This window comes from Euleptes europaea, chromosome 1, assembly GCF_029931775.1.
Source record: "Euleptes europaea isolate rEulEur1 chromosome 1, rEulEur1.hap1, whole genome shotgun sequence".
Taxonomy (NCBI): Eukaryota; Metazoa; Chordata; class Lepidosauria; order Squamata; family Sphaerodactylidae; genus Euleptes; species Euleptes europaea.
The window spans coordinates 50142579-50167513 of NC_079312.1; the positions used below are offsets into that span (position 1 = coordinate 50142579).

A 24935-nucleotide genomic window follows, 5' to 3' on the forward strand; every position below is an offset into this window, starting at 1 on the left:
GGATCTGGGTGTCACCAGCTCCTGCTGCCAGTGCAGCCATGCTCGCAGGGCACTCCCAAAAGGGAAAGCCCGTGCTGGCATGGGGGGAGCGTTCCTGGGGAATTCCTGGGGAGGAGCTGTCATTAGGCAGCTTCCTCACCCCTTTCACCCCGGGAATGCCCCCTCACACTGCCCTGTTGGCAGCAATGGTGGATTCCCCCTTTTATTCTTTTTATTTTTTAAAAAGCCTTTTTTTGCCTCTGCAATGGCCAGGAAACCTCTGAGGAGGAGGCGTGGCTGTGCTGCTCCCAGCCACTGCAGATCTGACTCCCCCTCCAGGATTGGGCTGCCCGATTTTGGAGTTTCAAATTATCAGGGGTTAGATCCTCTATCTCTGTTCCACTAGCAGTGGCATGTATCCACCCTTAGGCTGGAGGAGGGCTTCTAAATATGCTCTGTGGAGTGGTAGGTAGAGTTGTGCACCCTTTTCCAGTATTTTGAAAATCCAAAAAAAGCCAAATATAAATAATTTGGCTTTTTAAAATAATTTCAAATTTTCAGGTTTATTAAACTTGAACCTGAAAAATACGTGGCACAGACCTGAATGCAAGGCCCTGTGGAGCCCAGTGTTCAGTTTTGCACCGTGTGCCCCCGACGGAGTGGACTTCAGAAGCAGCAGGTGGCAAGGATTCAGCTGGCAGGTAAGGGAGGGAGGGAGGGATAAAAAGTGGCAGCAGGGCCAAAATGGCCCCAAATAATGCCAAAACATTTGGCATTATTCAGGATCTGCTTTTTTTACTCCCTTTAATTGCTACCCTGTTTTTACCGATAAAATACACCCCCCCCCCAACCTGTAAAGATTACCTAATAGGCTATAATGGATCCGAATTTTTTTCAGATTCCCGAAAAAAACCATGCCAGTGTGGGTATTTGGGAGAATTTGGGAATATCAAAATTTTGGGGGTTCAATATACCTGAATCCAAATTTTTCTGAATTTTTATTTTGCTTACCCCTAAAACAGAATAATGGTCTGGGATTGTCCCAAAACCACTTGCATCATTCTCTTCTCCTCCATTTTATCCTCTCAAAATCTATGTGTGGTGGGTTGGGCTGAGAGTGTGTGGCTGTCCCAAGGGCTCCAAGCGATATTTCATGGCAGCATGGGAATTCATATCTTAGGGCTGTTTAGCTTGGAAAGAAGGCGGCTGAGGGGAGACATGATAGAGGTCTATAAAATTATGCATGGTTTGGAGAGAGTGGACAGGGAGACGTTTTTCTCCCTCTCCCATAATACTAGAACGCGGGGTCATCTGCTGAAGCTGGAGGGTGAGAGATTCAAAACAGATAAAAGGAAGTATTTTTTTTTCCACACAACACAAAGTTAAATTGTGGAACTCCCTGCCCCAAAATGTGGTGATGGCTGCCAACTTGGAAGGCTTTAAGAGGGGAGTGGACATGTTCATGGAGGAATGGGGTATTCATGGCTACTAGTTAAAATGGATACTAGTCATGATGCATACCTATTCTCTCCAGTATCAGAGAAGCATGCCTATTATCTTGGGTGCTGTGGAACACAGGCAGGATGGTGCTGCTGCACTCGTCTTGTTTGTGGCTTCCTAGAGGCACCTGGTTGGCCACTGTATGAACAGACAGCTGGACTTGATGGGCCTTTATCTGATCCAGCAGGGCTTTTCTTATGTTCTTACCTGCATCTCCCAGATCCTAGTCTGATACTCTAACCACATTCTGATTTTGCAAGTGCTGTCCTTTACAAAAGACCAGAACTTGGTAATAAAGAAAGTAGATCTCAGCACTCAGACTTCCTCTGTCTTTTCCTGGGATTCATGCTGAAGTCACCTTGAAACGCCCTGAGAATGATGTGTCAGAACCATCTGTGATTTGTATTTCATTGGCCCAGTTCCTTTAACAGTGGGATGATTCCTTATATTCCCCTACGGATTTGCTAACAATAAGATCATATTTGACTTTCCAAATGCCTACTATGCTGAGCTTGGGACACTCTGCCCGGCCTCTCCCTGGAACGGAAACAGCTCAGTATGCTAATTCTCCTGCTTCGTCCCCACTTCCAGCTGCTCGAGCATGTAATATCAGACCTGGCAAATCCTAAAACATCCATCTTGCATATGAATATATATACATATATATATATTAAAAGAAATAATTGTTTATCTTTTAGGATTTGATACCTACTTCACTTCACGTACGCTGGAGAACAACAGAAGAAATGTATGGTTTGCAGAGTACTGGGAAGAGAACTTCAATTGCAAGTTAACGATTAGTGGGTCAAAAAAGGAAGACACGGATCGTAAATGCACGGGTAATTTCATTTTCTTTATCCTTCTCGTGATGCTTTATGTGGCTAACATTGCAAAGCCTGTATATAGCTGTTGCAAGGAAACCTTGTTGGAGATAGATTGAAAAGAGAGATTGAATTTTCATAGGTTTTATAGAAATTGGACACAGAAACATAAACCTTCCCGGACAAGAGAAACAGATGAGGTAAAAAATGCACTCTTTCTGTTTCTACCTTACTGTGCTGGAGTAACTGACATTTCCCATTGATTTTGTGCCGAGAGAGAGAGAGGTGGTTGTCTCATTTTGAATATTTCTTTTTACATGTTTTTCAAACAAGGGGATTTTTTTTTTAAATAAAGTTGGTTTTGTAGCAGCAATGCAAGTAAGATTAAAATGCAGTAAATTCAGAGTTATTTTGAGTGGTGATTTTATTTCAGGGTTCTTCTCTTGTGCAAAAAGTGTGCCTTTGTTCATTCTCTGCTCTACCTTTACCCTAGCACAATGGGCCTTGGTCACAGAAAACAGTAACATCATAACAGAAAGTACTAAGTCCGCAACACAGCGTAAAATTATCACATTAAAACTTGCAATGATCCATAGGCTTCCTGGAGGAAACATGTTTAAGCCATTCTCCAGAAACTTCTAAGTGACTAAGCAAAATGGGCTTCACGAGGGAGAGAGTTGTACAGGTTTGGTAAAAAAAAGTGATGGCACATAACACACACACAGAACGTGTCATGTTATGTGTTGTCATGTTGCTTCCAATTTATGGTGACCCCATGAATTAATGACCTCCAAAATGCCCTATCATTAACAGCCTTGCTCAGGTCTTGCAAACTGAAGGACGTGGCTATCTTTGTTGCGTCAATCCATCTCACATTGGGTCTTCCTCTTATTCTACTGCCTTCAACTTTTCCAAGCATTATTGTCTTGTCTTCTTATGATATGACCAAAGTATGATACCCCCAGTTTAGTCTTTTTAACTTCTAGGGAGAATTGAGGCTTGATTTGATCCAGAATCCATTTACTTGCCCATGGTATCTGTAAAACTCTCCTCCAACACCACATTCCAAATGAATCAGTTTTCTTCCTATCAGCTTTCTTCATTGTCCAACTTTCACATTCATACATTGTAATGGGGAATACCATAATATGAATTATCTTGATCTTGGTCTCCAGCAACACTTCCTTACACTTAAGAACCTTTCTAGTTCCTTCATGGCTATCCTTCCATCTCAATCATCCTCAGGAGTACATTTAAGACCTCTGATTGTTTTAAAGGGTAGTCTGACTTCCTCTTTGCTTGATTGCGTCTATTGAAGAAATTGTAATTTACTTTGCAAACTGAAAATTTACTCGTAGGAAATATTATGCTATCTGATATTATGCTATATTATGCTATCTGATACAATATACTTTATATAACTTTTGGTATGTCAGATATCTCTAATATTTAGGAACTGTTCTTTACTTAAGAAGGGCTCAGACCAAAGAATGTTATGAGTTTAGAAGAAGAAGATGTTTTTTATATGCCAGCTTTCTCTACCACTTAAGGAAGAATCAAACCAGTTTAAAATCTCCTTCCCTTCCTCTCCCCACAACGGACACCCTGTGAGGTAGGTGGGGCTGAAAGAGCTCTAAGAGAGCTGTGACTAGCCCAAGGTCACCCAGCTGGCTTCATGTGGAGGAGTGGGGAATCGAATCCGGTTCACCAGATTATCCTCCGCCAATCATGTGGAGGAGTGGGGAATCAAATCCGGTTCTCCAGGTAAGAGTCCACCGTTCCTAACCACCACTATTAACCACTACACCAAGCTGACTCTCTTGTATATAATGGATATAGAGCATCACAGCAACATAAGATGTAATGGATGCCCATATGTTACACTTTAAAACTCTGGAATGTCTCTTTTCCCCCCCTAAATTTTGACAGATGTAGGACCCTTGAAATTAAAATAGCTTTCTGCATGTCAGGAAGTATTATTTCTTTGGAGTTAAGGGGGAGATTTTTCCCCCAGCTATCATTATAGGTTTCTCTCAACTGGCCTAGGCCTACTCTGGGAGAGGCTTGCCACTAATATACCCAGTTCTTTTTAGAGAACTGCCACTGATATCCCCAGATGTTATGATTAATGATTGTTGTGTCATCAAGTAATAGCGTTTTAAACCACTAACATCTACTTCTCACCATTTGCATTAAAAACTGGAGGAAACAAACAGATGCAATTTGTATGTAAAATTGGTTTTAGTGGGCCTGTTACTGTAGCAAAAGCAAACATTTCTGTGCTAATAAATGGACTCTGCCACAGTTCTAACAATACTTTCCTTGGAATAAGCCCCACTAAATAGACATGAGAAATAGGAGAAGCTCTATTCTCTCAGCCAAAACAAGACCAGGAACCTACTGCAGTACAGATCATGAATTGTTAATATTGAAAATCAAGATAAAGCTTAAGAAAAACACCAAAACATTCATAGCACCAAAATACAATCTAAGCAATATTCCGGAAGAGTTTACAGACTAGGGCTGTCGATTTGGTTTGGCCCAAACCGAAAAACAGCCGAATTTCCACTGATTCGGCAGTTTTTAGTTCGGGATGAACTGAACTCAAGAATGGCGGGAAAACGGGGGAGCCAAGTTCAGGAGTTCATGAATAAATTTGGCAAATTTGGGGCGCAGCAGCATAACCGTCAGTAAGCAGCATTCTCCCCTGGCCAATCGGTGGCCAAGCTGGGTCTTATTCTGGCCAATCAGTCAGGATTGAGTACTGGAGGAATCAGCTGCCCAGCCGGGGAGAGAAAGAGAGAAATCCTCGTGGGGTGTGTGTGTGCACATTTGCTCCTTTCCATAGCTGCAGGGGGCGCATTTTTGGGGGTAGAGATGCCAAACTTTCAACAGAGCTTCAGACGAGCCTTCTTAAGAGACCCCCCCCCCCAAGTTTTGTAAATATTGGGTCAGGGGGTCCCGAGATATGGGCTCCACCCCTTTTCCCTCCCCCTTTTCCATTTCTGTGGCTGCAGGAGGCGCTTTTTTGGGGGTGCAGCCCCCAAACTTTCAGCATAGCTTCAGACGAGCCTTCTTAAGAGAACCCCCAAGCTTTGTAAAGATGGGTTCAGTGGGGGCAGAAATATGGGCTCCCCCTTTTCTCTTTCTGTGGCTGCAGGGGGCGCATTTTTGGGGGTGCAGCCCCCAAACATTCAGCATAGCTTCAGACGAGCCTTCTTAAGAGACCCCCCCCCAAGTTTTGTAAACATTGGGTCAGGGGGTCCCAAGATATGGGCTTTCCGCTTTTCCCTATTGGGATGAATGGATCACCCGATCCAGTATGCATCTCCAGAGCGGCAAATCCAAGGCAAAACCTCCCGTGCTTAAATAGAATTGTATTGGATTACCCAGTCCTCCCAGCCCCTCCTGATGGAACAGAAGACAGGCACAGTAAGACCCCTTTGGGGACTTTAATCTATATTTTTTTCTCCTGGCTGTGTGTGTGGGGGGGAAGCAGAGTCTGTGTGTGTGTGGGGAGGGAGCAGTTTCTGTGGGTGGGGGCGAAGCCAAAGGGGGCTTTCACCCATTCTGCCTGGGGGGGGGTGTGCCCCCTCAAGTCTCTCTCTCCCTGGTTTTTTTTTGGGGGGGGGGCTTCAGTTGTGTGTCCTCAGGTTTTCCCTCATTCATAAGATTGGTTAGGTCTATTTTGATGCTTGCTCAAAACTGGTTTTCAAATGGTGACTTAAAGAATGCATTTGCCTAGTCCTGAGTCTGATGCAAAAGGGGAAATTCCACTCCTCCTGCTCATTATACACAGCTAGTTGCCTCTGTCCCTTTCCATGGTTTGTAAACTCCCAGGTGTCAGGTGTTGCTTTGCATGGTTGCAAACGTGTTGCTTTGCAGTTGTGTTGCTTTGCAGTTGTGTTGCTTTGCAAACTTCATTGCACCTGCCCCGCCCTTGCTCCCCGCAGTTCAGCTGTTTGTCGGGGCTGGGAGCTTTGTGCGTGGGTCGCAAGCTCTGCTCAGAGATGCACATTAAGGGTGGGGGTACCCCTTTTGGGGCCCATATCTCAGCCCCCCGACCCAATCTTTACAAAACTTAGGGGGTCTTGCAAGAAGGGTCCTTTGAAGCTCCGCTAAAAGTTTATTCGGCTGAATTTTTTTCCCGAAATTTGAATTCGCGCCGAATTGCAGGGACCCGAAGCAGGGGAGTTCGGACTTCAGCATATCCCGAATCCAGACAAGCTGAATTCGGCCGAATCCGAACTATACCGAATTTTTTTTTCAACAGCCCTATTACAGACCATGTAAGGAACAGATTTGCATTACTGAGTTCAAGTGAATGTAAACCTGAAGAACTATGGGTGGAATCTAGAGATATTAACAAGGAGGAATTTGCAAAGACTATTCCTGTAGCCAAAAGAAAAGAAAAACCTCAATGGATGTCTGAGGAAACTCTTAAAATTGCCAGAGATAGACGAGAAGCAAAAGTAGGTGACAGAAATAGTCAAAAGTCTAAGTGCAATGTAACAGTGACTCGCACGTAGAGACAAAGAGACCTATTATAATAACCAGCGTAAAGAAATAGAAGAGAACAAAAAAGGAAGAACAAGAGATCTGTTCCACAAAATCCAACAAATCAAAGGGAAATTTAAAGCACAGTTAGGCATGCTGAAAGATCAGCACGGAAATACATTAACTGAACAGGACAAAATAAAGAAAAGGTGGGAACAATACACTGAAGAACTATACAGAAGAGATGAAGGATAAAAGATTCTTTCCAAGAAGAATCTTTTGAAGAAGAACCTACAGTTTTAGAAGGTGAAGTGAAAGCTGCATTGAGAGCAATCGGGAAAAACAAATCACCAGGAGCAGATGGGATATCAATAGAGCTATTCCAAGCCACGGAAACAGAGTCCATCAAAATGTTGACAAGAATATGCCAACAGATATTAAAAACAAAACAGTGGCCCACAGACTGGAAACGATCCATTTACATTCCAATTCCCAAGAAAGGAGACATCAAAGATTGCAGCAACTGTCGGACCATCGCATTAATTTCTCATGCAAGTAAAGTGATGCTCAAAATCTTACAGCAAAGGCTGTTACCATATATGGAATGAGAAATACCTGATGTTCAAGCTGGTTTCAGAAAAGGAAGAGGCACTAGAGATCATATTGCAAATATACACTGGTTACTGGAGCATACGAGAGAATTTCAGAAGAAAATCAGCTTGTGTTTCATAGATTACAGCAAAGCTTTTGACTGTGTGGATCATGAAAAGCTATGGCTGGTTTTAAAGGAAATGGGTGTGCCACTAGATCTGATCGTTTTGATGCGCAACCTGTACTCTGGACAAGAGGCCACAGTTAGAACAGAATATGGAGAAATGGAATGGTTTCCAATTGGCAAAGGTGTCAGACAAGGATGTCTTTTATCTCCTTATCTCTTCAATCTATATAATTAGGAAAGCTGGATTAGATTTAGATGAAGGTGGAGTGAAAATTGGAGGGAAGAACATTAATAATTTGAGATATGCTGATGACACTACATTATTGGCAGAAAATAGTGAAGATTTGAAACGACTACTGCTGAAAGTTAAAAGAGAAAGTGCCAAAGCAGGACTACAGCTGAACATCAAGAAAACAAAAGTAATGACTACAGGAGAATTACACAGCTTTAAGGTTGACAATGAGGAAATTGAAATTGTTCAAGACTTTCTATTCCTTGGCTCCACCATCAACCAAAAGGGAGACTGCAGCCAAGAAATCAGAAGGAGATTGAGACTGGGAAGGCCAGCCATGAAGGAGATAGAAAAGATTTTGAAGTGTAAGGATGTGTCACTGGCCACCAAGACTAGATTAATTCATGCCATCATATTCCCTATTACTATGTATGGGTGTGAAAGCTGGACAGTGAAGAAAGCTGATAGGAAGAAAATAGATTCCTTTGAAATGTGGTGTTGGAGGAGAGTGTTACGGATACCCTGGACTGCCCCCCCCCCCCAAAAAAAACAAATCAGTGGGTTATAGATCAAATCAAGCCTGAACTGACCCTAGAAGCTAAAATGACTAAACTGAGGCTATTGTATTTTGGTCACGTCATGAGACGACAAGAGTCACTGGAAAAGACAGTCATGCTAGGAAAAGTTGAGGGCAGCAGGAAAAGAGGAAGACCCAACAAGAGATGGATTGACTCAATAAAGGAAGCCACAGCCTTCAGTTTGCAAGATCTGAGCAAGGCTGTCAGAGATAGGACATTTTGGAGGACTTTCATTCATAGGGTCGCCATGAGTCGGAAGTGACTTGACGGCACTTAACACACACACAAATAGACATGAGGAGGATTATGGGTAGACTTGCTTAGTAGGGTTGCCTGGAGATCTCCTGCTATTACAACTGTTCTTCAGGCAACAGAGATCAATTCACCTGGATAAAATGGCCACTTTGGATGATGGACCGTATGGCATTATAACCAATTGAAGTCCCTCCCCTCCCTAAACCCCACCCTCCTTAGGCTCCACCCCCTAAATCTCCAGGTATTTCCCAATCAGGAGCTGGCAACCCTATTGCTTAGGATTGCTCTCTTTGCTTTCAAAGAAGGTGTTTCCTAAGTGGCCACTGGTTGCCACTAATTTCAGTGTCTACAGTTTCCTGAGCCATGTTGCTGTAGAAACTAATTGCAACTGTAATTCAGCTTTGAATGCATCAAGCTCTGAGCACTGTTCTGTCTGATTGTCAAATTACAATTATTTAGGCAAACGGCGGACAAGTGTAAGCACAGTGGACGGAGTCGGACTTTAACCACTACAAATGCAAACTTTGTCTTTATCTTGTATATTAGATACAGACTTGGCTGTGAAGCCCAGTAGAATCCTGGCTACACAGGTTCCTATTAGGGTTGCCAAACTCCTGGTGGTAGCTGGAGATCTCCTGCTGTTACAACTGATCTCCAAAGATCAGTTCACCTGGAGAAAATGGCCACTTTGGAAGGTGAACTGTATGGCATTATACCTCATTGAAGTCCCTCCCCTCCTCAAACACTGCCCTCCTCAGGCTCCACCCCTAAAATCTCCAGGTATTTCCCAACCCGGAGCTGGTAACCCTAATCCCTATCCAAATTTTTCTTTTCCTGTTGGAGAGTTGGAAGTGATTCAACAAATGACAGTACTCTTTGTGGTTTGTGAAGCAATTATGAAATTGCATTCAAAAAGAAAGCATTCAAATATTATAATTTTCAAGGCAAAATCAACATATTGAATCATAATTGCTATGATCATAACATTTGTAGAGGCAGGGTCTTCATTGCTTCATTTATTGACTTTAATTCCCCCAAAAAAACTCTTCAACTGGAAATGATACTTGTGAAGAGGGGTTTATATAGCCAGGATTCTGCTGGGTTACACATTGAAAGCGCATTATCCAATGTGTGAATATTAATAAGAGTTGGTTTTTATATGCCGACTTCCTCTACTCTGGTTTCTCTTCAGATCATATAAAATCTTTACTTAAGGAAGACTCAAACCGGCTTACGATCACCTTTCCTTCCTCTCCTCACAAGAACACCCTGTGAGGTAGGTGAGGCTGAGAGAGCTTTAAGAGAGCTGTGACTAGCCCAAGGTAACCCAGCTGGCTTCATGTGTAGGAGTGGGGAAACCAACCCAGTACACCAGATTAGAGTCTCCTGCTCATGTGGAGGAGTGGGGAATCAAACCCGGTTCTCTAGATTAGAGTCCACTGCTCCAAACCACTCTTAACCACTATACCACACTGCCATGCCAGGTTTCTGTGCCAAGACTTGAATAGCAAGAAATGGCAAGAGCTGAGGCCCCATCAAGGACTTAGCTGCATTCTTCATTTGTTCTCCCCCCCCCCCAGCACCACTTGCATTAAATCCACATCAGATGACAGGAGGAACTATCAGCCATGTCTATGTGGAACTTGGACTATTGGGAAAGCACGCAAATTATTTCTGGGCAAAACAGTTCCAAATCCATTATTTGCTGTATTCTTGGCAAAAGCATAGGCTGAATCATGTATAGATCAGGAAACATGTAAGCATTTAATGCAGCTGAAGTAATTTTGCCCAGTGTGTGTCATACCCAGCACATCAGAAGTCACCTTCATGAAATCTTTGTTAACGCCAGCAGTATGCAAGAGAAGCCAATTTCATTCCAACAGAGAAAATGAATGATGTTTCTGAAGCACAGCTACAGGAGTTTCCAAAGCAGGTTACAGCCTAAACTAGGATGGAAGGAGTTTTAAAGCTTCTTCCTGTTCCTTCCTCAGTCAGAAGCAAATCACGCTTGTGTGATCTGTATTTAAATAGCCAGAGGCATGTTCAAGATCAGTCCCAACAATTTTGACAGGGGCCGTGGCTCAGTGGTAGAGCATCTGCTTGGCATGCAGAAGGTCCCAGGTTCAATCCTCAGCATCTCCAGCTAAAGGGACTAGGCAAGTAGGTGATGTGAAAGACCTTTGCCTGAGACCCTGGAGAGCCACTGCCGGTGTGACTAGACAAAACTGACTTTGATGGACCAAAGGTCTGATTCAGTACAAGGCAACTTCATGTGTTCAATTATGAGGGCTGCCAAGATGTTCCAGATCATTGTATATTCATTTTATCTGCTGGTGCCACAGTGATCCAACCATTAACTGTTCAACTACTGGTTTAGGTACTATTTGCTTTACGTTTTCCCGTTAACTGGAAAATCCTCTCCATCTTCATTTTGTTACTTTCACCTTCCACCTCTGGGATGGTAAGATAGTCATTTGTGATTGCATCCAAAGTTTAAGACTGTATGAAGGATGTTAACTCTTGAGAAAGAACTGGGGAAAACCTGAGACGGTGAGATTATGTAATTGAAAGGAGTTTTGATTTTGTTGCAGGCACCTACAGGTGGCTGTGGCTTCCTCCTTGATGTGTAAATTACCTCCATTGTGGACTGCAAGCTCCTACAGTGGAAAATCATTTATCACTTTGGGGCTCAAATGGGAAGCCCCCACTACATTCATAAGTCACTGAAATGAATCACCCCATAAAGTACCGAGACCATTGAAGTGAGTTGAAGTTTAGGCTTCAGTGAGTCAAACGACTCAACTCATTCCCAGATAAGTGGAAAATAAACACATTTCTTGCAGCTTAGTGCCCGCTGCAAACAAAATCTACAGATATTCAATTACATGGCAAGTAAATCCATTTTGTCAGTGCCGATGCCCTTTTGGTACTTGGCGTTTGCAAATCATTTTGCATTCACATTGATAGGCAAGAATGTTCTCTTATACAGATAGTCTAATACGAATGCTGTTGAATAATTCTAGGAAGGTTACTCTGAAAAAAAACTTATGCTGTATTAGTCAGCTGGGTATTGCTGGTATTCTCTATGGTAAGGAAAACAAAAGCTCCTGGCATTAGTAGCCAGGATCTAGATGCAATTGTTTATAGAAGTTCACAGGACTGAAGTCTGCCATCCCATAGTTGGACTACTGTGTATAAAGATCCTAGGAAGTGATATTGAATGGATGATTATAACATGGTCAGAGTTTCTTAATGTCCTAATTAGGGCTGTCAATTCGGTTCGGCCCGAACTGAAAATCAGCCGAATTTCCCTTGATTCGGCGGTTTTTAGTTCGGGAGGAACCGAACTCAAACCTGGCGGGCAACCGGGGGGGCCGAATTCAGCGAGTTCGGGAGTTCGCGAATAAATTCGGCCAATTCGGGGCCGTCAGTAAGCAGCATAACCTTCAGTAAGCAGCATTCTCCTCCCCCGGCCAATCGGTGGCCAAGCTGGGTCTTCTTCTGGCCAATCAGTCAGGATTGAGTACTGGAGGAATCAGCTGATGTGCGGCCGGCCGGGGAAAGAGAGAGAGAGAGAGAGGGAAATCCTCATGTGTGTGTGAGGGGGTGCTTGTGCACATTCACTCCTTTCCGTGGCTGCAGGGGGTGCATTTTTGGGGGTACAGACCCCAAACTTTCAGGGGATATTCAAACAGGTTTTCTTAAGAGACCACCCAAGTTTTGTAAACATTGGGTCAGGGGGTCCCGAGATATGGGCTCCCCCCCTTTTTCTTTCCATGGCTGCAGAGGGTGCATTTTTGGGTGTGCCGACCCCAAACTTTCAGCGGAGCATCAGACAAGGCTTCTTAAGATACCCCCCAAGTTTTGTAAACATTGGGTCAGGGGGTTCCGAGATATCGGCTCCACCCCTTTTTCCTCTCCCCCTTTTCCATTTTCGTGGCTGCAGGGGGCGCTTTTTTGGGGGTTCAGCCCCCAAACTTTTATCATAGCTTCAGAGAATCCCTCTTAAGAGACCACCCAAGTTTTGTAAAGATGGGTTCAGTGGGGGCTGAAATATCGGCTCCCCCCTTTTCTCTTTCCGTGGCTGCAGGGGGCGCATTTTTGGGTGACTTTCAGCAGAGCTTCAGTCAAGGCTTTTTAAGAGACCACCCAAGTTTTGTAAACATTGGGTCAGGGCCCCCCGAGATATGGGCTTTCCCCTTTTCCCTATTGGGATGAATGGATCACCCTCGAGAGATGCATACATATGGATCTTATATTGGATACAAATGGAATCATATTGGATTACCCAGCCTCCCAGCCCCTCCTGCTGGAACAGAAGACAGCCACAGTAAGACCCCTTTGGGGGCTTTAATCTATAATTTTTCTTTTCTGTGTGTGTGTGTGGGGGGGAAAGCAGAGTCTGTGTGTGTGTGTGGGGAGGGAGCAGTTTCTGTGGGTGGGGGGGGGAGCCAAAGGGGGCTTTTGCCGGTTCTGCCTGGGGTGTGTGTTCCCCCTCCAGTCTCTCTCTCCCTGGTTTGAGAGGGGGCTTCATTTTTATTCTTCAGGTTTTTCCTCATTCATAAGATCAGTTAGGTTATTTTGATGCTTGCTCAAAACTGGTTTTCAAATGGTGACTTAAAGAATGCATCTGCCTGGTCCCAAGTCCAATGCAAAAGGAGAAATTCCACCCCCTCCTGCTCATTATGCATAGCTAGCTGCCTCTGTCCCTTTCCATGGTTTGCAAACTCCCAGGTGTCAGGTGTTGCTTTGCACTGTTGCAAAGGTGTTGCATTGCGTGCTTGTGTTGCTTTGCAGTTGTATTGTTTTGCAAAATTCTTCACACCTGCCCCGCCCTTTGCATGTTTGCAAAGGTGTTGCTTTTCAGTTGTGTTGCTTTGCAAAGTTCTTAGCACCTGCCCCGCCCTTGCTCTCATCAGCTGTTTGTCGGGGCTGGGAGCTTTGTGCATGGGCGGCAAGCTCTGCTGAGAGATACACATTAAGGGTGGGGGGGACCCCTTTCAGGGCCCATATCTCAGCCCCCCCTGACCCAATCTTTACAAAACTCGGGGAGTCTTTCAATATACGTCCTTTGAAGCTCTGCTGAAAGTTTGGGACCTCTAAGCCCAAAAATGCCGCCCCCAGAGCCGCGGAAAGGCACGGTTGTGTTTTTAATGGCTTTATTCGGCCGAATTTTTTTTCCGAACTTTGAATTTCCGCCGAATTGAGCGGATCCGAAGTGGGGGAGTTCGGACTTCGGCACGTACCGAACCCACAAGGGCCAAATTCGGCCGAATCCGAACTGTACCGAATTTTTTTTTTGACAGCCCTAGTCCTAATCATTTTAAATGTCCATGTCACATCTGCCCCCCAAGTCCGAATGGAATGGACATTATATCTAACAAAACCAAACTAAATAAAATGCATGCAAAAGACTATATCAAAAGCCAACATAATTTAAAGGGGTCTCCTTAGACACCATCTTTGGTCTACCTCTGTTAAAATGAGTCCCATGGCTAGCTGTAAAGGTTCAGACATCTTGCACATTGTTCCTGTCTCAGCTTGTCCCATGAGGGTAATCTGGGCTGATCTAAGGTTTTATGATCATTATTTATTACCCTTCCCCCCACAAATTTAAACACAGTTTCTCCATCTGTCAGAAAGCGGACTCTTCCCAAAGATAAAACATTAACTTAACAATTCTGGACTGTTAGCCTAACCAAGGAAAGTTCAGTCAGCAGCCATAGCCCTGTTTCACATAATGCTAGTCTCTACTTTGAATGCATCTGCTTGTTTTTAATGTATCACCAGACAAGCTATATTTAATTACCCATTGTTTGTTAGTATGGAACAGCTATAAAATAAAAACCAACAGTTAAGCATGAGGATAGGAGGGAAGGTGGCATGGTATAGCCTGATCTCATCAGATCTTGGAAGCTAAGCAGGATCAGTACTTGAATGGAGATCCACTAATAAAGATTCTTCAGAGGAAGGCAATGGCAAACCACCTCTGCTTCTCACTTGCATTGAAAGTCCCTTGCTGGGGTTGCCATAAGTCAGCTGCGACTTGATGGCACTTTACACACACACAAGCATGAGGATAGCTGTTTTCTCTCATTAGATACATTCTTCAACATTGCCTCCTTGTGTTCAACAAGACTTAATGCATTGACAATGGGGTGGCATCACCCTCACTGTGCACTCCTGAGGAGAGTTACTCCAGTCTAAGCCCATTCATTTTGATGGGCTTAGACTGGAGTAACTCCTCATAGGATTGCACTGTCAGTGTCATTTGGTAAGATTTTAACAGAGCCATCCTAAGCTGAATTGCAGCCTTCTAAGTCCATTGAAGTCAAAGGGCTTTGAATATCACAACTCCGCTCTGGGAAGCACAGTAAGTGGCGAAGAGTTTTTCTTATGATTACAGGATGTATTGACCTGGAGGTGCCACTCTAATGACGGTATAGAGAACGAGCTGCTCTTGATGAGACAGCCTGCTTTGTAGATGGAAGCTATTTTGTAAAAATCCAAAACATGGTATGTTTTCCCATAGAGATTCAGCAGAAATGCTATCGAGCATACAAACGTAAGGCATGAAGGATCCATTCCTTATCTCCTACTTACTAAAGCCCCTCTCAGTAGGCTCCTGTGGGAACGTTGTTGAATGAAGCCTGAGTAGTGGGAGTTGACAAACAAAATGAGGAGAGAAAAGCGAGTCCTGGTGTTGGTTTGTGTAAAAGATTGCCTCTAAAGAACAGAAAACCGTGCGCTCTTTGGAAATGACAAGTTATAAATTAGGCTTGAAGTTTTAAATGGGGCACTGTGGTCAATGGGGACTGCACTTTTCCACCTAGAAGCCCGGCAACTGACACCTCATTAGAACCGAAAACGGACGGTGCAAAACAGAAAAGTTATGCTTGGATACAACACCCTTAATTGGAAGGATGTCTCATTGATTTTGGTGGATCTTACTCAGAATGACAGCCTGGAGCACTAAAGTGCCCCACTGTCCTTTGTCTGGCTTTATGACTCCCCACAGAAGTATCCTTATCAAGAGTTGAAGGTTAGGGTTTTTTTAAAATATAAAAGTTAACATTTAGCATGACAGATACAACATCAAGTAGCTGTAAATCTTGACATTTGCATATATATTTTTACAGTAAATAGTGTAAAATGCAACCACTTTCTACAGAGGTAGGATGAGTTGCAGTGAATCAAATATCCTTTAGGCTAAAGGTCCCCAAAATGGTTGAGTCGTGCCTGACATAAAATAAGTGATCCATACTTACTACTCATGGGTCAGGGAACTTCATTACTGTGAGATGACACATTCTTGGGAATGAAACACATTGGGAATAAAGTATCTGCAAAGCCCCCTTTAGCAGGACACTGAAGAGGCAGCATTGAAATATCCTTAAAAAAACAACACATACACACTGGTGTTTCAATCTTATGCATAATCGAAACAAAGACCCAAAGTCATTGGAGGGGTGACTGTGAGGGAAACAGCTATGCATAAAAGGTTGTACATTTTCCCTAAGGTGATATGCTGGTAAAGGGGTTGTTCCCCTCCATTTCGTATTTTTAGATTATATATTTCTAGTCCCTTATGAGCTACTGACCTCTCCATTTGAGTCTGTGCTTTCCTTACCTTTTTTATCATTAGTTTTCACCTTCCTTTAGTTTACTTTGAACAAATGTTTCTATTTTCATTCCCAAAGAGGACCGAAGTAGACAAGAAGCATCTGAAAAGAGCAGTTGCTGATTTAGCCGAAAACTCAGGCTCTGAACTTATGATTTTATATTTTTTATGATTTTATATTTTTTATGATACACACCCACCCACACACACACACAGGTATACTGCCAGGCTAAAGAGAATCTTATAGGTTTTTCTGACTCTTGGAGTCTAGGAATAGTCACTCTGATCTGTTCTTCTGAAGATGACAGCTGTTGGTCTTTTGTAGAAAATGGCAGAGAACTTGGTAATGGGTCAAATGTTTCACTTTGATAAATATGCACAATTCTTATTAAACACAGTAGGAGTTACTTGTCCATGCCTGAAGGCAGCTTTAGGCCCAGTGTGAGCCCTATGAGTGACAACTTTAAAGACAGCATTTTTGAGATATGACTTTGCAGAACTATTGAAGTTTGCTGTTTCTCATACCAAACTTTAAGGTATGAAATGAATGAGGGAGTTTGTTTGACCTGTTTACTTTCCTACCAATGGGTGTACTTCGACAACAAGTACTTAAAAAGTGAATATTCACCGTGATGTACCAGGAAAACTTATCAACAATACTTTAACAAATACTTTTGAACAGTCACTTGTCAAAGTACTGTAAAGGAAATTTTATTTTGTGTTTTGGTTTGAAATCATGACCTATTTTCTTATATTTACGAAGGATAGAGGATAGAGCACTTTTAAACTCTATCAATTTAAATGATAAGAAATCAAAAGAGCTTTCAGCTAAACATTAGGAAGAACTTCCTAATAGAGCAGCTCCTCAGTGGAACAGACTTCCTTGGGAGGTGGTGGGCTCTGCTTTGGAGATTTTTATGCAGCGGCCATCTGACAGCAATACTGATTCTGTGAACTTGGGCAAATCGTGAGAGGGAGGGCAGGAAGGGTTGTGTCAGTGCTTGGTTCTCCTGGCTGTACCAGCCCCTGCCATCAACGCAGCCACACCAGCAGGGAATTCCTTAAAGGGAAAGTCCACACTAGCGTGTGTGTGTGTATGTGGGGGGTGTTTCTGGGGCATTCCCAAGGTGGAGTTGCCTTTAGGCAGCTGCCTAATCCCTTTAGGAATGGGCTGTAAAACGCAAGGTGGATTACATCATGTAAATCAATGTATTCAGATAGAATGACAGATCTGATAAGCAATGCAATAAGACTAGGATTACAAAAATTAGAAAAAGTGCCAAAAAGTATCAGATGTGATATGTAAAGCAATGCAAAAAATAGATTTACAAAAGTAGAAAACAATGCAATGTCATACATACAGTAAATAGGTAATAGCATGCACAATAGCATAGGCTATGATTCTGTTCTTTTTATAAAACTGGCTTATTGAACCATTCCGTTATAGTAATGCCTTTAAACGACCCTCCAGAACAACTCTGTTTTACATAGTTTGTGCAAAGAAAGATATGTGGGAGCTTTCCTGGCATCCGCAGGCAGGCCATTCTACAAGGTGGGGGCCACAGTGGAGAACGTGCATATATGAGCAACTATCAATCTTATCTATTTGCAGGGTGGCACCTGTAGAACAAAGCTATTGTGGTAGAGCGTAGCAGAGGAGAATGGTCCTGTATATATGATGGTCCAAGCACCTGGCCTTTGTATGTGATAATCAGTACTTTGAATTGGACCCAGTAACTGATAATGGAGTGACTTCAGAATGGATTAAATATACTCTGCCCATCTCACAAAGGTAACTGAGTGGCAACATTCTGTACAAAATGGAGTTTCCAAGTTTACTTCAAGAGTACACCTGTGTCGAATACACCTATGAAAAGTGCATTACAAGAGTCTCAAGGTCACTGTGGCATGGATCCATCCACATGGCCGAATTGACCAAAGGACAAAGAAAAGGACAAAGTATGGAGTCATCTTCCAGGCTAAATGAAGATGGAAGAAAGCATTTGTTTGCAGATGTATTAACTTTCTGTAATAACTGTATTAACTTTCAGTAATAATTCTGAATCTGTAAATCCATAGGGGAAGGAAGGCAGCATGGTATAGCCTGATCTCGTCAGATCTTGGAAGCTAAGCAGGGTTAGCCCTGGCTAGTACGTGGATGGGAGACCACCAAGGAAGCCCAGGGTCACTATGCAGAGGCAGGCAATGGCAAACCACCTCTGAATGTCTCTTGCCTTGAAAACCCCATAAAGGGTTGACATAAGTCGGCTGTGACTTGAAGGCACTTTACACACACCAAACCCTAGGCTCCTGAGTCTGCTAGTCAGTTTTATGTCATTGAATGGGGCAAGCACAATGACCTTCAAGACCACAGCTTTCCCACCCAGCATTACCGTTATCTTGTCAGGACCTAGTTTAACCATGTTCACTCTTAGCCATTTAACCACAACAGTCAGGGTCCATACTGATACATTGGGAATGATATTCTTACAAACCCTTTTCTTTCCACGCCCCCCCAAAAGTTTTCAATGTGAGAAAAAAAAGCTTTCCTTTCTCAGTTGTAGTTTTCTCCTTCCTTCCAAATATTTTAACTTAGCTTGTGGACAATCAGCAGTAACACTAGATAGTGTTATTTTGCAATCTTGATTTTGATGTCAGGAAACAAATCTGTGCCAAACCCAACTGGGTCCAATACTACTTTATTGCAAGCTTTAAATAAAGTATGAGTACAAACTGATTGAATATTGAAGGAACACTGTCTTTCAATGCCATGCCATCAAAGATTATTACACCTTTTTTCCTGGAAAATTATTATCAATGCAATTTTTATTTCTGGGCAGAAGAAAGTCAAGAAGAAGAACTGAATATCACAGGACACTATCAAAAGGATTCAAAATTGTTCCCAAAGAAAAGGACAACATTTCCCTTAAATGATTTTTCCTACTGTGGAGAAAATTAGAAATCTTATCAAAGAGTTTCTGGACCCAGCATAAAATGATATATTTGCCGAAAATATTGCTTTTATTTAGATTTGATCACTGGGTCCTTTGAAGTTATGCCTATTGATGGGAGAAAATAATTTCTAAGTAACAAGAAGCAATTGCCGGTTTAAGAACTCTGTGTATAAGGAGCTGTGAGTACTAGAGCTGACAGGCAAATGATGTGGGGAGGTGAAGTAATGTGTTGCCCTAGAAACCAGAAAAATATGGCTGGTTGTTGCAAAGAGCTAGATAGGGGAAATTCTGGTGTATAATATGGAAGAGATTGATAGAAATCTTGGCTCTATGAAGGATGCTATATCTCAGCATTTTTGCCCTGTGTGTTAGGCAGATGTTGAACCATCAATTGTAGAACTTTTGCATGATAATATTAACAGATTAGTTCGTTGTGTTGTAGAGCCAGCGTGGTGTAGTGGTAAAGAATGGTGGTTTGGGGTGGTGGACCTTAATCTGGAGAACCAGGTTTGATTCCCCACTCCTCCACATGAGCGGTGGAGGCTGATCTGTTGAACTGGGTTGGTTTCCCCATTCCTACACATGAAGCCAGCTGAGTGACCTTGGACTAGTCACAGTTCTGTCAGAACTCTCTCAGCTCTACCTACCTCACAAGGTTGTGGGAAGGGGAAGGGAAGGTGATTGTAAGCTGCTTTGAAACTTCTTAAAGGAAGAGAAAAAGCAGGGTATAAAAACCAACTCCTCTTCCTCCTCCTCCTCCTCCTCCTCCTCCTCCTCCTCCTCCTCCTCCTCCTCCTCTTCTTCTTCTTCTTCTTCTTCTTCTTCTTCTTCTTCTTCTTCTTCTTCTTCTTCTTCTTCTTCTTCTTCTTCTGTCATTTTGAGCCCTCTTGCCCTAATTAGACACAAGTATGAAAGTTATAAATCCAAACTGCTGACATACGTAGGCTTGGATCCTGTGAATGGGGTTCATACACCCTGGACAGTCTCTGTTCCACAGCCTGCATCCCCTTCCTCTAAAACCTGGGTTGCCAGGTCCCTCTTCGCCACTAGAAGGAGGGTAGGGTTGCCAACCTCCAGGTGGTGTGGTAAACAAAGGTTAGCATGCTGTAGGATACTCAGCAAACTAGAAACAGCACTTCACAAAGCTAGACACAATGATTATAAAGTAGTGGTATTTAATAACATATCCACCACTGATAGTATGTAGGCAAAAACATGTGTTGTTAATTATTGCCTGAAAAGTAATGCCAAAGAGAGGACTATGCCTTGTTACAAACAAATAACAGTATTATAGGTAAGTCCATGAAAGGGGGTGCCAACCTCCCTTTCTTCCACAGATATGCTTCTTGAGAGTAGCAATACAGTAGTACAGTTGTTCTCAACGGAGGCCCGGTGATCTTTCTGTTTCAGCGATTAACGCCTTCTTCAGGGACCAACGCTGGCAGTTATTAACATTCTCTGCGTTGGCCAACACAGAGAATGTTAATAACAGCCAGCGTTGGTCCCTGAAGAAGGCGTTAATCACTGAAACAGAAAGATCACCGGGCTTCTGTTGAGAACAACTGCACTACTGAACCTCCAGGTGGTGGCATAAGATCTCCTGCTATTACAACTGATCTCGAGCCAATAGAGATCAGTTCACCTGGAGAAAATAGCCGCTTTGGCAATTGGATTCTATGGTATTGAAGTCCCTCCCCTCCCCAAATCCTCCCTCCTCAGGCCTGCCTCCAAAACCTCCTGCCAGTGATGAAGAGGGACCTGACAACCCTAAGGGCGGGGTTTGGGGAGGGGAGGGACTTCAATGCCATAGAGTGCAATTGCCAAAGTGGCCATTTTCTCCAGGTGAACTGCTCTGTATTGGCTGGAGATCAGTTGTAATAGCAGGAGATCTCTAGCTAGTACCTGGAGGTTGGCAATCCTACATAAAGCTACATATAGATTTATAAGTTCCTGCCAGCAAGCACTACCATTCACATCTTCTATTTGATCACCACTGATCTAGGGGTGTATAATGAAGATTTAGGTCAGTCCTGGCTTGCCTTGTGATCAGAAGAAGACAAGGAATGAAAGAAAGACAGGGGAAAGGGCCTGTATCCTCCCCCACCATGCCCTCCCCATGGAGGGAGAACCAGCTAGTTGTGGTTGCGATGGGTGACTTGCTCAGGTTGCAGTGAGGTGAGCCTCACCACACATGGTGACATCTTGGAAGAGGGGCAGACCCAGGCCATTGGCTCAATGAGACTTTTCTCAGTGGCTATAATGGACAACCCACACCAACTTGTTACTTCAGTTTTTTTATGACTTTTGGAAGATTTCTTGGGGGGAGGGGTTACCCAGAGTTCTCCAAGAGAGGTGTTCTAAATTCTGCACATGCAGTGCTGTTTGCAAACACCTTCTAAACCTCATGTCCAGGCATGGTGGCCCCATCCCTGAATTCACCTGCAGGGATGCCAGCAGGGGACACCCTCACCCAGGCAACACTGATGTGAGCCGCCCAGCCAGAGGCTGTGGGGAAGGGAACAAGGGTGAGGCCTCAGCAGCAGCACTGGGGCCTAACAGGTTCAGGCAGCAGAGGGCACCAAGTAGGGTTGCCAGGTCCCTCTTCAACATCGGTGGGAGGTTTTTCAGGCAGAGCCTGAGGAGGAAGGGGCTTGGGGAGGGGAGGGACTTAAATGCCATAAAGTCCAATTGCCGAAGCGGCCATTTTCTCCAGGTGAACTGATCTCTATTGGCTGGTGATCAGTTGTAATAGCAGGAGATCTCCAGCTAATATCTGGAGCTTGGCAACCCTAGCACCAAGGAACAGGCCAGAGGAAGAGGCCAGCAGCAACTGGGGCCTCCTGGGACCTGTGCAGGCAGGCAGAGTAGCATCTTGAAGCTTTGGGGCAGGGCATGAGAAGAGAGACTTCAGCAAGAGAGGTCATTGGCTCAGATTCCATTCACTCCCTAGGGGCCTGTCCCAAAGGGAGGGCATTGGGAGAGTCTAGGATCAGCCCACCCTCAGGCAATCCTTTATTAGACCAGCCCAGGGAATGCAAAGGAGGGATGTTTAGACCATCCCCAAAGATACCCAAGGAGAGGCACCTGGCAGGAGTGAGTGAGAGAGGGAGCAAGGTAGAAGCAGCCCCCCATAGTGTTCTGAGAGTCTTTTATGGGGTTGAGCCTAGGGTTGCCAACTACCAGGTAGTGTTAGCTAAATCCAAAAATGCGTATGCTGACTTAAACAAAGTTAATGAAACCACAGCACCAGCTCGTGAATTAACAATAACCATGAAATACCACAATTAATTGTACATCATTAGATGATATTATTGAAAATATGCCAAAACCACAAAAGTATAACAAAATGCACGGTTGCTTCACCCCTGCCAAATCCTTGGTCAAAAAATAATAATACAGAAGAAAAACGGTGATTCCGCAACGTCCAATAAGTCAACTGAGAAATATGAATTCCAGGTGCAAAGTCCAAAGAATCACAACTAAGAAATACAAAACGTCACTTCCGGATAAGTAGGCGTTTCGCAATTATGATTGCTTCATCAGTTGTAAATGTCCAGTTCTAGTTTACCAACTGCTCCTCTTCAAACGTGGTGTACGCAATTTTATGTCCATGTTTTTTAATGTACATCAGTTCAACATTGAGACCCCTCAAGGTCCGCATTGGGGAGCACAGAACAAGGATCCGCACTAAGACCCTGGAGGCACCACTCACGGGACACTACCTTGAGAAGTCTCATTCTGACAGGGACCTTCTCTTTTTTGCGCTATGGCAGTACAAACCGCGTCCCCATGTCCTCGAGGACGTAGCAAAAATTATGCATAGGAATGAAATGAGGTTCATCCATCTCTTCAAAACTATGACCCCATTGGGTCTTAATAACGAATTTGACCTTTCCTGTTTTCTTTAAGAAATTTCCTTTTTTGTCTTGACTTAATCAACCAGGTAACGCAGCTGTTACCACTCTTTGGAATAAAATGTTGGTCAGGGTTAGCATTCCTTACCAGTTACGGCAGAAGCCTGAGGAACCGTGAGGGTCTACTGGTCATCATAGGTAATTTCTTATTAATCTTTTGGCTAGTTGCTTGACATGTTTAAAATGTTAAATATGTTAAAACAATGTTAAAACGGTGTGAAATTTTAAAAAATTTAAAAAATTAAAATTTAAAAATGTTGAAACATGTTAACAAGTGTTAAAAAACGTTATAAATGTTAAAAATACTTCTGTTTAATATGTAAGAAGGTGCATATGTGATCTTGGTTTATCTATTACAGAGGTCGTTGTACCCGTTACACGTTGATAACCCCACTGGGGTAAGGAGAACTAGAACTGGACATTTACAACTGATGAATCAATCATAATTGTGAAACGCCTACTTATCCGGAAGTGACGTTTTGTATTTCTTAGTTGTGATTCTTTGGACTTTGCACCTGGAATTCATATTTCTCAGTTGACTTATTGGACGTTGCGGAATCACCGTTTTTCTTCTGTATTATTATTTTTTGACCAAGGATTTGGCAGGGGTGAAGCAACCGTGCATTTTGTTATACTTTTGTGGTTTTGGCATATTTTCAATAATATCATCTAATGATGTACAATTAATTGTGGTATTTCATGGTTATTGTTAATTCACGAGCTGGTGCTGTGGTTTCATTAACTACCAGGTAGTGGCAGGAGATCTCCTGCTAATTCAACTGATCTCCAGCCGATAGAGATCAGATCACCTGGAGAAAATGGCCACTTTGGCAATTGAACTCTATGGCATTGAAGTCCCTTCCCTCCCCAAACTCCGCCCTCTTCAGGCTCCACCCCCAAAATTTCCCGCTGGTTGCGAAGAGTGACCTGGCAACCCTAGTTGAGCCCCATATAAAAAAGGAACATGTGGAGGGAGCTAAAGCCCCAAATCCTGTCCAAACATTGGCAGAGCCTGACACACTTCTTCAGTCTAGATGCCCAATATATGGGAAAAATAACATGGGGGGAGCAAAGGAAAGGGCAAACAAATGGCTTGTTTCTTTGTGAATCCTCTGTCATTTGGTAGCTGGCCAGGAAAACCAAGAAACAAACTTACTGCCTTATCAAATGTTGTATGAATTTGATCCCTCTGTTAAGACCTGACCAACTTCAACTATGTAGATGAAAATCTATGTTCAGTTCAGAATTTTCTGTCCTGTTTCATCTTATCTTTTTTAATGCCTTTGCTGTTTCAAGAGTGTCTTAAACAGTTTTTTTTTATATAAAAATGTTGCATAACACCAGAACAATCTGTTGAATGGAAAGGAAAAGTACAAAGGAGTTTAACAGAAAAATAGAGTTCAGATAAGAAGAACAAAGCAAGGTCATATTAACTGAATAAAAGAGAAAGGACAATATTATCTACTACCGGTGAATTCTGTTAGGAAGATATGAAAAGCTAACAAGGGGCAAGAAATTGATCGAAGCGAAGATTTGCTAACAGATTCAGTAGCAACTTCATCTGGAGAACACCGTAAGCCCCTTCTGGGTGCCTCTTCCTCTTCCATCCCTCTTCTCACAATCCTACATCACCACTGAAATAAGGATTCTGTGCTAGTTTAAGGATTTGGAACCAGAAAGGGACCCACAAGGGACACATTGCACTCCCATTCCCCCGATACATTTGAATCTACAATAGGTTAATGATATGTTATATTTTTTTCTTTTGTTTGGGGAAATAAATCTGTTAGGGTTACAAGGCTGTGAAAATATGTCAAAAATCCCAGTGATGACACTGCCAAGGCTTATGCTTCCAAAATGTAACCA

General features: G+C 43.2%; 1 protein-coding gene across 2 annotated transcripts in view; it reads left to right on the forward strand.

Moving 5' to 3' along the window:
* Positions 1-24935, forward strand: part of GRM7 (glutamate metabotropic receptor 7) — a 577049-nt gene that overhangs the window by 370209 nt on the left and 181905 nt on the right. For both annotated transcript variants that reach the window (XM_056855460.1, XM_056855468.1), the window contains exon 5: positions 2178-2318. In XM_056855460.1, coding sequence (XP_056711438.1) covers positions 2178-2318 — 141 coding nt within the window. The remainder of the gene's footprint in view (positions 1-2177; positions 2319-24935) is intronic.